Below are 14,985 nucleotides of genomic sequence, written 5' to 3'. Positions count from 1 at the left end.
AATCCCCAGGATAATCCCTGGTTAACTTTTAGGAGGTAGAGGAATAGTTTCACTTTTAAGGCTGTATTCTTTGAAGTGAATGAGTATTAACAGCACTGTTAAAGGACTACACATTAATAAAACTTCAAGTAGTATATTATGTGGGACTCTCTATCTTCTAAAAAAGAAAATATATAAAAATCCAAAAAAGTGCTAAAGTCACCAAAAGTCAAGAAATGAAAGAGGTGAGGTTCCTAAACTATTAACTTTGCTACATTACCCATATGTATATTCTATTCTTGTTTTCCTTAATAAATGCGTCATTTAGTAGGTTACTGGACATTACTCCATTCTGCCATTACATCCTATAGGAGTCAACGGGGCTCTGCACAGGCACTGGAGTCTGTGCTAGCAAATTTAAGGGTGGGACTGGGGCCTACAGCTGAAATCTTGGCTTCACTGAAGTCATATACAAAATTCCTGTTGTCTTCAATGGAGCCAAGATTTCACCCATGTTGTTAAATGTATAACAAACATAAAGGATGTGGATGTGCAATGCTGCAGACTTTAATATTATTGCATTTCATGTGTGATTTTAACTGTGAAAACTATGGCCCCAACTCTCCGAAGACTTATACACATGTTCAATTTTATGCACTGAGTAGTCCCACTAGGGGACTACTAAAAGGGGCAGATTCCCTGGTCACCAAGCTAATTTCATGCCGCTTAAAGGAAACTGAGATGGTCACCAGAGACTATCCCCCATGTAAGGAGAATCTCCACCATCTTAAAGAGGTGGAAGCAGTGGAACACTAGAACCCTTCCCCCCATTTGGAATACAGACGCTCCCCGACTTATGCAAGCGTTCCATTCCGGAACACCTTGCGTAAATCGAATTTTGCGTAAGTCGGGGACGTATACCAGACAATTATAGAAAAAAAACAAAAACAAAAAAACCCCACTTGTGGAACTTTTTCTGTAAGTGCGGGTTTGCGTAACCTGGGGAGCGTCTGTAACAGCAAGAAGGGGTATGTTAGAGTCCTGCAAGAGACAGGCCAGCGATGGTGAAGTGAGGCTCCACTGTGTCCAATATTCCACTGGCAAAAGGTTGCTTAAGCCTGGTCTACTGTGATTTTTTTAATCGATATACTACACTGATACATGCACTAGTATAGATGCAGTTATATTGGTGAAGAGCACCTTTATACTGATATAACTGTGTCCACACTAGTGGGATCATGCCACTGTAAGTATACTGGTATAGTTAAAGCAGTACAAATTTCTAGTGTAGACTAGGCCTAAGGAACCTCATGTCAGTGGAGTAAGTTAAGGCTGGCCCCAACTTACACGTGAGCCAGGCACCAGAACCAGGGAACTATGAGCAGCTCCCTCAGCATCATGCCTCTTCACTGTACCTGAGCTATGCTTGGTACAGGCCTATGGTGCATAAAGTTAAGCACATGCTTAGCGGTTTGTGGGATTGGGGCATAAATTTGTTAAGCACTGTGCACATTTACCAAGTGTTAAGTTGTTTACATGAAGGCAAGTTTATTCTCTTTTTAAAACATGCTACATTAAAAAATTATCATATATCAAAGATAATTGGATATATTATGTTAAAATAATACTTGAAACAGAAATGGTCAATACGGTAAGAGAAAGATGTAAATCAGGCATCTGTTCTGGCATAAGCTCCAACAGTTTTTTGATATAACAGATGGACTAGCATGACAAACATGTGCAGACTTAGCTTTCTCACTGCCTAACGAAAGTACGCATTGCTAAACGGCTGATAACACACTGAGTTTTCCAGGTCCCAAATCCTTTAAACCAGGGGTTCTCACCAAAAAAAAATGTTGGTGGCCTCAGAGTGTGGCCACCAACTCTTACTGGTGGTTGCTCTGACAATTTTTCCTAAAATACTTAATTAACTTCAGGAAAATCAAATAAATATGCACATATCCATGTCCAAAGCATTGTAATTTATTTATGTAGGGTTTTTTGCAGACTCAATAATAAAAATAACATACAGTTGTCTCTATTCCTTACTGGATCTAAACAGAATAAAAACACAAATAAGGTGCTTTGCACATTCTCATGTTCTTGTCTTTTTTCTTATTGTTTCTTTTGCCTTTTTTGTGGGGGAGGGGAGTTGCTTTTCTTTTTTTAAGACTAAGTAGTCTGCTGTGGAAACTGATAAGAACAAACATACAAATATCACTTTTCACAGCACACTTACTCAGTCCCAGCAAGCCCAAGGGACAAATTAAGCCCTGTATGGGGAAGTGGTTACAGAGGCACCAGGGCAATGGGGCACTGGGGGAGGCAGCACGGGCCAGGGGTAATTGGGGAGGGTGAGCTCGGGGCCAGAGCCCGTCACCGCACAGCCAGGGAATGGAGCCCAAAGCCTTTTGCCCAGGGGATGGGGATGGAGCCCAAAGCCCAATGGGTGGAGCCTGCACCCACCACCCCAGGGCTGAAGCCCAACCCCACCTCACCTGGGAAGGTGGGGAACACACACCAGCTGTCTGCTCCTCCAGCTTTTCTGTCTCCAGACAGCCAGGACCCAATCACTGCTGGCAGCCCCAGGGGAGTGGCAGCTGCTTTGCCCCTTCCCCCAGCCTGAAACACTGAGAAACCTCAAACTCACAGAAGGGATAAGAGTGAGACCAAACCAGTGGAGGGTTTGTCTCAGAACTTTTGTTATTTTGCAGAGATCTGTAACTCTCTGTGTCTTTTAAGATTAAAGTGGCTGTGGTTAAGAAATTCCTTTGCTAAGCCTGTGTTCCTTACTTTCCTGTCACGTTGCCTCCGAAGAGGTGGAACTAGAAGCCCGAGTGACCCCAGCCAAGATGGAACTCTGTGTAAGTGACCGGGTAGAGGCAAGGAAGGTGAGGCACTGTTTTCAGGGTCTTTGGTGGTTGGACTGTAGATAAGATAGCTTGTGATCATGTAATTAAAAGCTGTATCATAATGCACACATAAAATGGCGAGTTAAAGTTGCACAAACAATCTTTATTCCAGCATTTCCTAACTTTTCAACACTTGACTTTGCAATCTGAATGTTCTTTTATCATTTTGTGGGGGATATAATTATTTATAGAGTGTCAAATTACTGCTTTGAAATCCTGTTTAAAGACAAGTTTCTTGCCCCAAATGCCTGTACAATCTAAGGCTCCAATTCTTCAAAGATGTATGCATGTATTTATCTTTAAGCATGTGAGTAGTTCCATTGAACTGAACAGTTATTCTGGAATAGCTCCCCATGTGGATACTCTATTCCAGAAAAAAAGTCATTTTAATTGCATAATCAGTGTGCTTCCAAAGTGAAGTAATTACTGTGCAATGAAATCACTTTTATTCTGGAAGGGTGTCATAAGGAGGAGGGAGAAAACTTGTTCACCTTAGCCTCTAAGGATAGAACCAGAAGCAATGGGTTTAAACTGCAGCAAGGGAGGTCTAGGTTGGACATTAGGAAAAAGTTCCTAACTGTCAGGGTGGTTAAACACTGGAATAAATTGCCTAGGGAGGTTGTGCAATCTCCATCTCTGGAGATATTTAAGAGTAGGTTAGATAAATGTCTATCAGGGATGGTCTAGACAGTATTTGGTCCTGCCATGCGGGCAGGGGACTGGACTCGATGACCTCTTGAGGTCCTTTCCAGTCCTAGAATCTATGAATCTATGACTCTATAAATCTATGGAATAGAGCAGTCACATTGGGAGCTATTGCAGAATAAACTATTAGCTATATAGTTATTCCTATATATATAGCTATTCTGGTCAATTTCTCTGCATAGACGAGCCCTAAGTGTTTGCAGGATTGGGAGGGTGTGGGAGAGGAAGCCTGTAGAGCAGGGATTGGCAACCTTTGGCATATGGCCCATCAGGGAAATCTGCTGGTGGGCCGGTTTGTTTACCTGCAGCAACCGCAGGTTCGGCAGATTGTAGCTCCCACCTGGCCGTGGTTCGCCGTTCCAGGCCAATGGGGCTGCGGGAAGCGGCAGCTAGCAAATCCCTCAGTTCACGCTGCTTCCCGCAGCCATTGGCCTGGAACGGCGAACCTCAGCCAGTGGGAGCTGCGATCGGCCGAACCTGCGGAAGCTGCAGATAAACTAAGTGTCCCGGCCCGCCAGCAGATTTCCCTGATAGGTTGCGTGCCAAAGGTTGCCAATCTCTGCAGTAGAGACTTGTAAGTATCTGCTTCAGGTTGGATTGGGTATAAAAAGAACTTGATACTCTTGAGCTCAGGTCAGGGTGGATGTGGACTACCAGGGGGCTAGGTCGGTACCAGGATGGAGGGAGCAAGGGAAGGATCTGGCTCTCTGTCCTCAGAGCCCAGTGGAGGTGGCGGCAACAGGCTGGAGGAGTCAGCAGTGGGACAGCGGGCTGGCTATGCTGAGAAGGGGCCTTTGTCTTCCTGAAAAGGAAGCTGCGGCAGCGCCAGCATATACAGAAAGCTTAAAGCATGCAGGTAACCCCCACTGACCTGCCCTGCAGGTAAGAGTCGAACGCCCACATCCACACTGCGGCATGGCAGGCACAGCATGATGCAGACCTAGCTGACTGGGCATGTGGGCTTGATCCCTCCCCACTGCCTGCCCACAGGAAGCCCCGTGGGCAGAGTGCTGGGCTACCCAGAGCTGCTGCCTGATGGCCAATCTCCCTGGAGGGACACATCTAGGACAGGCCATCCCAGTCCTGCAGGAAAGAGCCCTGGTGGAGTGTGACATGTCTGTGCCCAGCAGTGGCATTGATGGAGCCTCTCACAGGATACAGCAAATGTAGGACTGGAGACAGGGCAGGGGGCGCAGGGCTCCAGGCCTAGAGTTTGGCACAGTGGGTGTAGGGAGCCATGGGCTACAGTGAGGGCAGCAAGTGAAGTAGAGGTTTGCAATCCAGTCAAGACCCAATGGGACCACCCAACTACAAGGTTCGGGTTGGGTCAGGTATAAAAACAACTTGATGGGCTCAGATTTGGACTGGCTGTGATCTACTCAGGATTGGATTGGGCTTTAAAATTAGGGTTGAACAGACCTCTAGAAGCCAGGAGGGAACAAGTTCTCCTGGTACTGTGAGCAGGGGTCCAGGTCAAAGGTCACAACTGCCCACCCCAGGGAAGGCTTTCACAGCATCTTCACTCAATAGCTGCTCCTCAAAATGGCAGAGGAAGCATAGTCTTGGGACCTGCAGGCAAGGACATGGGGCAAAAATCAAGCCCTGTGTCAATGGGAACATTTACATTGACTTCCAGGGGGTCAGGATTTCACTTATTGTGTACTAGTCTCACCTTGAAATCTCTCTCTCATTTCAATGTGTATCCTGAATTTTCAGCTGAGGTGACAATACAGGTTTACCTGCTCAGGATGCTAAAACTAGGAGGCACCAATCGAGCTTTATGAGATATTTATCCCAACTTGCCTAATTTCTTTAACAGAAATAATTCTAAATTCACAGTGCTATTTGACTAAAGATTACCCAGCCTTTTTCCTGGGAAAAGACATGAATATTGTATCACTGTTATCAAAAACCTGTAGACAGTGCTGCAACTGGATACCTCTTGATTTAAAAGAGAGGGGGCTGATGGTAGAGCCTTTTCCGTAAACAACAGATCAGGAACAAGCTCTCCCATTCCCAACCCTGTCCAAAATGACCCTGGATCTGTTGGCCTTCAGGCATGCTGCAAGATGCATCAATTTATGTGGGCTGTGGCAGAGGGTGGGATTTGATGAGGGTTATAACTGCATAGGAAAGGGGAGTTTTGTGTTTTGCTGCGGGCTCTCAGTGGATAAGATGATATTTAATTTCATTTCTTAACTATAATTTGTTTCCATTCAACATTCCCCTCCTCCCCTTTTTATTACTGTATAATTCCAAAGAAATAAAATAACACAGGCTCCTATCCTGCAAGACAATTTCCATAGGAGGATGTTTGTGCCCATACAATGGGTCTGGGCTGGTGCAGGGTCTATCTGTGTGGATTAGGGCCTTGGATCGTAAATTATTTTAAAAGTCAGTTTTTCTATTATGTAAAGCAATATAACATCTATAGCAGTACATAAGCTGAAATTCACAACTGGATCAGTGCGGTCATATCCTTGAACACACATGGAGCTCCACTGAACTCACTAAGTCTCTGTGGCGGCACAGGGATTCCACTGTGTAGACTGAGCTACAGGATCTAGCCTGCTTCTCAAACAAACAAAAAACAAAAACAGTGCACAATGGTGGGGAACTGTGCAATAACAATGCTAGCAATAATTACAGTTAGGGCTGGTCTACACTAAAGCTGTAAAGTCGACCTAAATTATGCTATTTCAGTTACGTTGAGTTATGTAATGGAAGTCAACATAACTTAGATGGTGTCAAGTATCAGAGGGGTAGCCGTGTTAGTCTGGCTCTGTAAAAAGCAACAAAGAGTCTTGTGGCACCTTATAGACTAACAGACGTATTGGAGCATAAGCTTTCATGGGTGAATACCCTCTTTGTTGCTTTTAACATAACTTAGGTCGACTTACAGCGGTGTCTACACTGTGCTGTGTTGACGGGAAATGCTCGCCTGCATATTTACCTTATGCTTCTCGGGGAGCTGGAGTACAAATTCGATGGGAGAGTGCTCTGACATCAACTTAGCAGGTCTTCACCAGACCAGCTAAATCGACACCGCTGCATCGACTGCAGCAGTGCCAATTTAGTCGCAAGTATAGACATGCCCTTAAGTACAGTTGTAGCTAGCATGGTTGATACTAATGTGGACAGGGCCCAGGTTACAACCTACACCCATCTAATACTCATTTCCTGCAATACGCTATTGAATTAAGTTTAAGTATCTTTGGAGTCCATTATATTAAATGCAAAGATTATGTATTATTGTGGGCCTGTGTGATCAAAGGACTGAACTATGTGGATTGGCTGAACTGCATGTGAACCTAACCTTTTGAAGCTATGCCCTGAGGAAAAAATCACTGTATCCTGATTACCCATTCATCAAGACTGGCGATGAAAGGCCCAAACTGTATAAAGACATAGGCTGATTTACCCAGTCTGTGCGTGCGAAGGACTGACTCCTACCTGAGCACTTGTGTAGCTGGGGTAGAGTGATTTTGGTAAGCTTATTAGCATGCATGTAGGTTCTTTTATTGTTTATGTTTTCTCTGTAATGCTATCGCTTTAAGAATAAATGAGCTTGCTTAGAATGAGATGTGTGGTAACTTATAACTAGGCAATTAAACTTTTAATAGCCTCAGGGGGGTGGGGGAAAGAGAGAAAGGACAGAATCTGTGCTTGTTTAGCCATTCAGGTTTGCTGGGAATAACACAGTATTAGCAGGGAACCATGCAGCCTGCAAAAACTCCAATTTCAAGGGAGAGAGAGATGCAGGTTTCTGCCTGAGTGAGGGGATGACAGAGGAGCTGGAAGCCAAGTATGGCTTTGCTTGTTGGACCATGGAGCAGGACTACAGGTACAGTTGCTCTGAACTGTGGCAACCTCATCATACAAATAAAAGGGAATAAAAGGGAAGGGAAAAAACTCTAAACCAAGTACTGGTCTGTTTCAGGTTGCATGAACAATTAATTTGTGAAATCCTAACAGGTGGTGGAAACCATACAAAAGCACTATTATTGCTAAGTGAAGTAAATAGCACAGTATTTAAGTATATTTAGCAAATAATGCAAATTGCAGAAACATAAAGGAAGGAGATTAAAGGGACACTAGAACAAATATTATTCACCTGACTCACATTGACTATTTAACTCATTATTAAGTCGATTAAAGCCAAAACTTAAATATTGTAAGAAAAAAATGTAACAGCTAAAATTAAATATTGCTGTTTCCAATCCTGTAAAAGAGTATTAAATCTATGTATCTATACTGATTTCTTCAACACCAACTGTATCTAGAGCCACAGGCACTCAAGGAGTCCTGTTTTAGGGAATGAAATGTAAACGCTCCTCTGCAGTATTTACCACCCAAGGATTGCAGCACAAGAAAGTGAAGTTCACAAGAAACAAAAAGTGAAGCTGCCCAGGTTGCTTTCCACAGTCTAAGACAAGAGTCACAGAAACAAAATAAACAGCACCAAGTGTGGGAGACGTGAATCAGGTTTGTCAAATCCTCGCTGTTAATCACCTTGGGTGTTATTAGTGGCACAGATGAGGGATTTATTTTGAGGCATAGATGGTTTTAAGCAGACAGGGTCCTCTGCTGCCCCGGGCTAGGGAGAGGGGTGCACTGTGGAAGGGGGGGGGAAGGTTCCCAGCGGGGCAAGTGCACTGCCGGGAAACCCGCAGCAGAGTGTATGCTGGGGCTGGCAGCCCCCTGCCCTGCACTGGGGGGGAGCTGGCTGCGGGGTGTGCATGGGGAGGAGGATCCGTTCCACTCACTGCACACGGCGGGGGAGAGGCTCCCTGCTCCCCCGCACGCACACACAGGGGCAGGGGGTTGGGATGGCCCCTCACAGACACTCACATCGCCGCCGCTCTGCTCCGGGTGCCGCCGCCGCCGCCGCTCCCAGCCCCGCGCGCCGGGCCCTTTCGAACGCCCCGAGCTGCTACACTCAGCGGAGGCACAGTCTGGCCCGTCACAGGGTCTGGAGCTACGGGCGCCGAGAAGGCTCAAGCCGCGCTCCCCGCCCCCCCCGCGAGAGTCAGTCATCAGCGCTCCGCGGGGAGCCGCTGAGCAAGGGAGCCATGGCGACTCGGTGAGTGACTCGCACGCGCTACAGGTGGCTCCTAACGCCCCTTCCCCTCGTGCCAACACTCGCTGCGCACCTGGGGGGAGGCGGGAGGCGCGGGACAGCCTCGTCGGAACTTCAGCGCCGGGGGGGAGGGCGGTGGCCCCCAGGGGCTCGCCGGGCGGTGGGGCCGGGAGCTGCGCTCGCCCCGTGGCGCGGGGAGTCCCGCTGCGGGGCTGGGAACCCCCCCGGGGCTCGGCCCGCGGCGCGGGGGTAGGGCGGGGCGAATGACACCAGGGACATGGACGGGAGCGCCTGGCTCCGGCTAGTCCCGGCTGTACGTGAGGCGCCCGCAGCCCGGCCGGGGCGCGGCGCAGCGACCCACGCGGCTGCGCCAACTTTCCGTGGAGTTTGAGCCTCGTGAGTTCGGTAACTGTTCCTGCTCGTCTCTCCCCCCGGTGCCCTCTCATCGGCCCCCTCAACCCGGCCGCCCCAGCTCTCCTCTTCACCCGGCTGCCCCTGACCCCCGGCTCCCCCGTGCTGCCTTTCACCAGACCCCGCTGTGTGCTCCCCCACATCCCTCACCAGAAATCCCCCCCGCTTCCCCTCTCACCGGCTCCCTCGTTCCCCTGGCCCCCGCCACGCTCCCACTCAGCAAACCTCCCTCACAGTGGTCCTCCCCTGGGCTTCCCCTCACCAGATCCTACCCTCAGGCTCCCCCTCTTCACCAGACCCCCCCCACACACACACTTTCCTTCCTCAGAACCTAAGCTCCCCCCATCACCAGACCCAAACCCCTCGGCTCCCCCACGCCCCTGCTCACCAGACCCTCTGTGCCCCCCTGGGGCTCTGCCCTCCCCTCACCTGATCCTCTGTGTCCACCCTGGGGTGCTCTCCCCCTGAGGCTCTCCCTCCCCGATTCTCTGTGCCCCTCCCCCGATCCTCTGTGCCCTCCCAGTGTGCTCTCCACCCCGTCACCTGATCCTCTGTGCCCCCCTGGGGTGCTCTTCCCCCCATCCTCTTTCCTCTCTGCCCCCCCAGGCTCTCCCCTCCCCCAACCCTCTGTGCCCCCCCCCGCACTCTTTCCCACCCCCCCTCACCTGACCCTCTGTGCCCCTCCAGGGTGCTCTCCACTCTCTCTCCCCTCACCTGACCCTCTGTGCCTCCCCTGGGGTGCTCTCTCCCCCCCCCCATACGAGATCCTCTCCCACCATGTCGCCCCTCACAAGGACTCCTTTCCCTAACCGCCCATGGCAGCTGTCCTGGTTCAGGTTGGCTTTCTGGACTGGCATTGGTGTTAGAGGGACTGGGGGAGTTTCAGGTGGCTGCTTCGCCTGTGTAGTGTGTGCAGCGCTGTAGAGTTACATACACTCGCACCTGTGCACTCAGCACTATTTGGTCTTGTCCTGTAATGAAGGGCTCCAGGCTGGGCTCAGAGAAATAGAAGGTGTGCTTGCGCCATGTGTTTGCCAGACAGTGTGTGTGTGTTTGTACTCACTGCAGCAACAGCAGGCTGTTGCTGCCTCTTTCTAAATACATCTACATGTCAGCCCCAGATTGGCTGTTTCTGCATCTGGACCTGATGATGTTTATCACTTAATAACTATGACTCTTAGGCATTGAGTTGGCTGGGAATCATCTTAAACATGGCGCAGATCATCATCTTTATTTGTATATTGGAGAAGTAGATCAGAGTAAGTTTAAATGTCTTAACACTCCCCTCCTTGTGGCCCCCATACTATTTAGAGCCTGGTCCCCCCCACTCCCAGGTTATGGGTTTTCTTTCTTTCTACACAATCCAAGTGTCTGGGTAAGGGGGGTAATCACAACTGTCAGCTTTTGCTATTGTCATCCAGGGGAGGAGGAGGAAGTCCAATGAAAAGTCTGAAATGAATCATTAAATACAGAGGCCGTTATTGTTTGTTAACAAAAAAAAAAAAAAAAAAAAAAATGTGGGTTGTAAATGGAACAAAAATGTTATCTTAAATTCACAACAAAAATAGAAAACAAATATAGCAACAAACTTTTTTACTCTTAGGCTTCCTAAAGAACACACTAAAAAAAGAAAGTAATTTTGCTTTTTTCTGGAGGAGGCTGTGTGGTCAGAATGTCATAGCTAACTGCAGTAGTTCTACATCTGTCAGCATTTCCATTATAAGCCCCCATTTTTTTGTGTAGTTTACAACTTAGTTATCAAATGTACATTGGGTTGAAACTTGGTCTACATACTCTTCTTTGGAAATAGTTGTTAAAATAAACGGTGAAATGAATCTGCTAAGATGACTCAATGAGAATTTGGTGGGAAAATCATACTGGTTTTATTATACTTTCTTTGTATTGCTCTAAACTTAAAACTTGTATTTAGAAAGGAATATTGCTGGCTATTGGACCAACATTTCTTTTGACTATTTCACTTTAAGGAAAATATTAAAGAACTAATGTCTAAAAATTTCTCCTTTATATGTAAAATAATTGGTCTTCATAACTTTTTTTATTATGCATTCAGCTTTAGAGATACCAAAATTGGATTCCACCATAACCACTCTGAAGAAGCTGTTAAAGTATTGCTATGAATTAGTATTAAGAAACTTGGCTAAATCTTTGTATGTCCGGTGAAACGATGCAAAGTCCTACAGAGCTATAGACCTCCTGCAGAGTGTTAAGTGCGAGCAGCACGTTAAAATCCATACTAGCGCAAACCAGAAGCCAATGTGAAGATATTAAAACTGGGAGCAAGCTAAGTGATTTATGTGCAGAAGCCCAGTGGGATGGTTTTACTGTTCCTTTTAACTGCTGTTTTTTTGTTTCCAGACATGTAACAGGCATAACATTTTCGATGCTTAATTTTGTGTGTGTATGTTTGTATGTATGTATGGCTCAGTGAATCATGACTGCCACCCAGCGGACAAATTTGAATACTATACAAAAATTTCTTTTTATTTACATTGAAACATTAATGCAGTCTAATAGCAATTTAATTTGTTTTTTTCAGTCAATTTACAGAATTTTTAACATGCAAAGTAAGTCAATTCAGAACTTTTTAAATTTAATTATAAGAAGTTTTAGTTTACACTATTTAGTTCACAATATTTAATTTACTAGTGAGGAAAACATTAAAGTGGACTCTCTGAAATAAATAAAAGCAGTGGTTTACATGTTCCTAATCTGTCTCAAAATGCCTTCACAATTGCTAAGAACTAATTTATAGAGGAGCTGCAGAAAACTGCTTCCCAAAGTTGTGAGCTCTAGAAACCCACACCTTCCAAGCTCATAAACCATTCATAAATTATATTGGCATGGTAGACTCACCCTATATTGTGTGCCTCAGAAACCTATTAATCCTGCAATGAAGTGCGTGCCTAAAACAATTGTGCCATAGAGCCAGCATGGACTAAGTACCACAAAAGCTGGCAGAGCTGCTTCAAAAGTCTGTCTAATGGTCTTTGGCATATGTTTTTTCCACATTTGGGCCAAGATTTTTTTTTTTTTTTGTTAAGTTATGCATCATTCTAAAGTGAACTGGTTTTTCAAAAGTGCTGAGTACTCAAAAGATCCTATAGATGTCAGAGGGAGATGTTGGATGTTAAGCACTTCTGAAAATCTGGCTGCTTATTTAGAATCCTAAATATGATCACAGGAGTCTAACTTTAGGCAGCCATTTAAAAAAATATATCTTTGTTGAGGTCCTTTTATTTTGTATCCGGTAGGTAAGTCATAGAATCATAGAATATCAGAGTTAGAAGGGACCTCAAGAGGTCATCTAGTCCAACCCCCTGCTCAAAGCAGGACCACACCCAGCTAAATCATCCCAGCCAGGGCTTTGTCAAGCCGGGCCTTAAAAACCTCCAAGGAAGGAGACTCCACCACCTCCCTAGGTAACGCATTCCAGTGTTTCACCACCCTCCTAGTGAAATAGTTTTTCCTGATATCCAACCTGGACCTCCCCCACTGCAACTTGAGACCATTGCTCCTTGTTCTGTCATCTGCCACCACTGAGAACAGCCGAGCTCCATCCTCTTTGGAACCCCCCTTCAGGTAGTTGAAGGCTGCTATCAAATCCCCCCTCATTCTTCTCTTCTGGAGACTAAACAATCCCAGTTCCCTCAGCCTCTCCTCATAAGTCATGTGCTCCAGACCCCTAATCATTTTTGTTGCCCTCCGCTGGACTCTTTCCATTTTTTCCACATCCTTCTTGTAGTGTGGGGCCCAAAACTGGACACAGTATTCCAGATGAGGCCTCACCAATGTCGAATAAAGGGGAACGATCACGTTCCTCGATCTGCTGGCAATGCCCCTACATATACAGCCCAAAATGCCGTTAGCCTTCTTGGCAACAAGAGCACACTGTTGACTCATATCCAGCTTCTCGTCCACTGTGACCCCTAGGTCCTTTTCTGCAGAACTGCTACCTAGCCATTCGGTCCCTAGTCTGTAGCAGTGCATGGGATTCTTCCGTCCTAAGTGCAGGACTCTGCACTTGTCCTTGTTGACCCTCATCAGGTTTTTTTTGGCCCAATCCTCTAATTTGTCTAGGTCCCTCTGTATCCGATCCCTACCCTCTAGGGTATCTACCACGCCTCCTAGTTTAGTGTCATCTGCAAACTTGCTGAGAGTGCAGTCCACACCATCCTCCAGATCATTAATAAAGATATTAAACAAAACCGGCCCCAGGACCGACCCTTGGGGCACTCCGCTTGAAACCGGCTGCCAACTAGACATGGAGCCATTGATCACTACCCGTTGAGCCCGACGATCTAGCCAGCTTTCTATCCACCTTACAGTCCATTCATCCAGCCCATACTCCTTTAACTTGGCGGCAAGAATACTGTGGGAGACGGTATCAAAAGCTTTGCTAAAGTCAAGGAATAACACATCCACTGCTTTCCCCTCATCCACAGAGCCAGTTATCTCATCATAGAAGGCAATTGGGGTTAGTCAGGCACGACTTCCCCTTCGTGAATCCATGCTGACTGTTCCTGATCACTTTCCTCTCCTCTAAATGTTTCATAATTGATTCCTTGAGGACCTACTCCATGATTTTTCCAGGGACTGAGGTGAGGCTGACTGGCCTGTAGTTCCCCGGATCCTCCTTCTTCCCTTTTTTAAAGATGGGCACTACATTAGCCTTTTTCCAGTCATCTGGGACCTCCCCCGATCGCCATGAGTTTTCAAAAATAATGGCTAATGGCTCTGCAATCTCACCCGCCAACTCCTTTAGCACCCTCGGATGCAGCGCATCCGGCCCCATGGACTTGTGCACGTCCAGTTTTTCTAAATAGTCCCGAACCACTTCTTTCTCCACAGAGGGTTGGTCACCTTCTCCCCATGCTGTACTGTCCAGTGCAGCAATCTGGGAGCTGACCTTGTGCGTGAAGACAGAGGCAAAAAAATCATTGAGTACATTAGCTTTTTCCACATCCTTGGTCACTAGGTTGCCTCCCTCATTCAGTAAGGGGCCCACACTTTCCTTGATTTTCTTCTTGTTGCTAACATACCTGAAGAAACCCTTCTTGTTACTCTTAACATCTCTTGCTAACTGCAACTCCAAGTGTGATTTGGCCTTCCTGATTTCACTCCTGCACGCCGGAGCAATATTTTTATACTCCTCCCTGGTCATTTGTCCAATCTTCCACTTCTTGTAAGCTTTTTTGTGTTTAAGATCAGCAAGGATTTCACTGTTTAGCCAAGCTGGTCGCCTGCCATATTTACTATTTTTTCTACACATCGGGATGGTTTGTTCCTGCAACCTCAATAAGGATTCTTTAAAATACAGCCAGCTCTCCTGGACCCCTTTGCCCTTCATGTTATTCTCCCAGGGGATCCTGCCCATCTGTTCCCTGAGGGAGTCAGAGTCTGCTTTTCTGAAGTCCAGGGTCCGTATTCTGCTGCTCTCCTTTCTTCCTTTTGTCAGGATCCTGAACTCGACCATCTCATGGTCACTGCCTCCCAGGTTCCCATCCACTTTTGCTTCCCCTACTAGTTCTTCCCTGTTTGTGAGTAGCAGGTCAAGAAAAGCTTTGCTCCTAGTTGGTTCCTCCAGCACTTGCACCAGGAAATTGTCCCCTACACTTTCCAAAAATTTCCTGGTGCAAGTGCTGGAGGAACCAAGTCAGACTGTAGTTTAGCAGGGACTGTATTGGTATCTTATCAGCAGCCTTGGGGCTGCACCTAAATTGCATAACCTGGAACAGACTTCCAGATGGCTGTCTGCTCAGATCAAATTAGAACATTGGGCACAAAGACTTGTAGTCTCCTTGAGAATGCTTCCATATTAAAGGTGGAAGTTTCATTTGGCTTGGGAGCTGCACTTGAGTCATAGATATTTATGAAATC

General features: G+C 46.6%; 2 protein-coding genes across 6 annotated transcripts in view; one reads left to right on the top strand and one right to left on the bottom strand.

Annotated features, from left to right (window-relative positions):
- Positions 1-8,828, bottom strand: part of WBP4 (WW domain binding protein 4) — a 34,413-nt gene extending 25,585 nt beyond the window's left edge. The window contains exon 1 of one of the 3 annotated variants that reach the window (XM_065581168.1): positions 8,750-8,828. Coding sequence is in view for 1 of the 3 variants with exons in the window: in XM_005301468.5 (XP_005301525.3) it covers positions 8,448-8,449 (2 nt within the window). In the remaining 2 variants the exon portion in view is untranslated. Of the gene's footprint in view, positions 1-5,015; positions 5,072-8,447; positions 8,588-8,749 lie in introns of those variants that run through there. The other 2 variants (XM_005301468.5, XM_065581169.1) reach the window with 2 other exon arrangements.
- ELF1 (E74 like ETS transcription factor 1) overlaps positions 8,545-14,985 on the top strand; it is a 140,388-nt gene continuing 133,947 nt past the window's right edge. The window contains exon 1 of one of the 3 annotated variants that reach the window (XM_005301471.4): positions 8,545-8,679. The gene's annotated coding sequence lies outside the window, so the exon portion shown is untranslated. Of the gene's footprint in view, positions 8,680-8,933; positions 9,082-14,985 lie in introns of those variants that run through there. The other 2 variants (XM_005301472.4, XM_042842680.2) reach the window with 2 other exon arrangements.

The sequence above is a fragment of the Chrysemys picta genome, chromosome 1 (genome assembly GCF_011386835.1).
Source record: "Chrysemys picta bellii isolate R12L10 chromosome 1, ASM1138683v2, whole genome shotgun sequence".
Taxonomy (NCBI): Eukaryota; Metazoa; Chordata; order Testudines; family Emydidae; genus Chrysemys; species Chrysemys picta.
The sequence above is the reverse complement of the archived record's forward strand: the minus strand, read 5'-3'. Positions and strand labels throughout refer to the sequence as shown.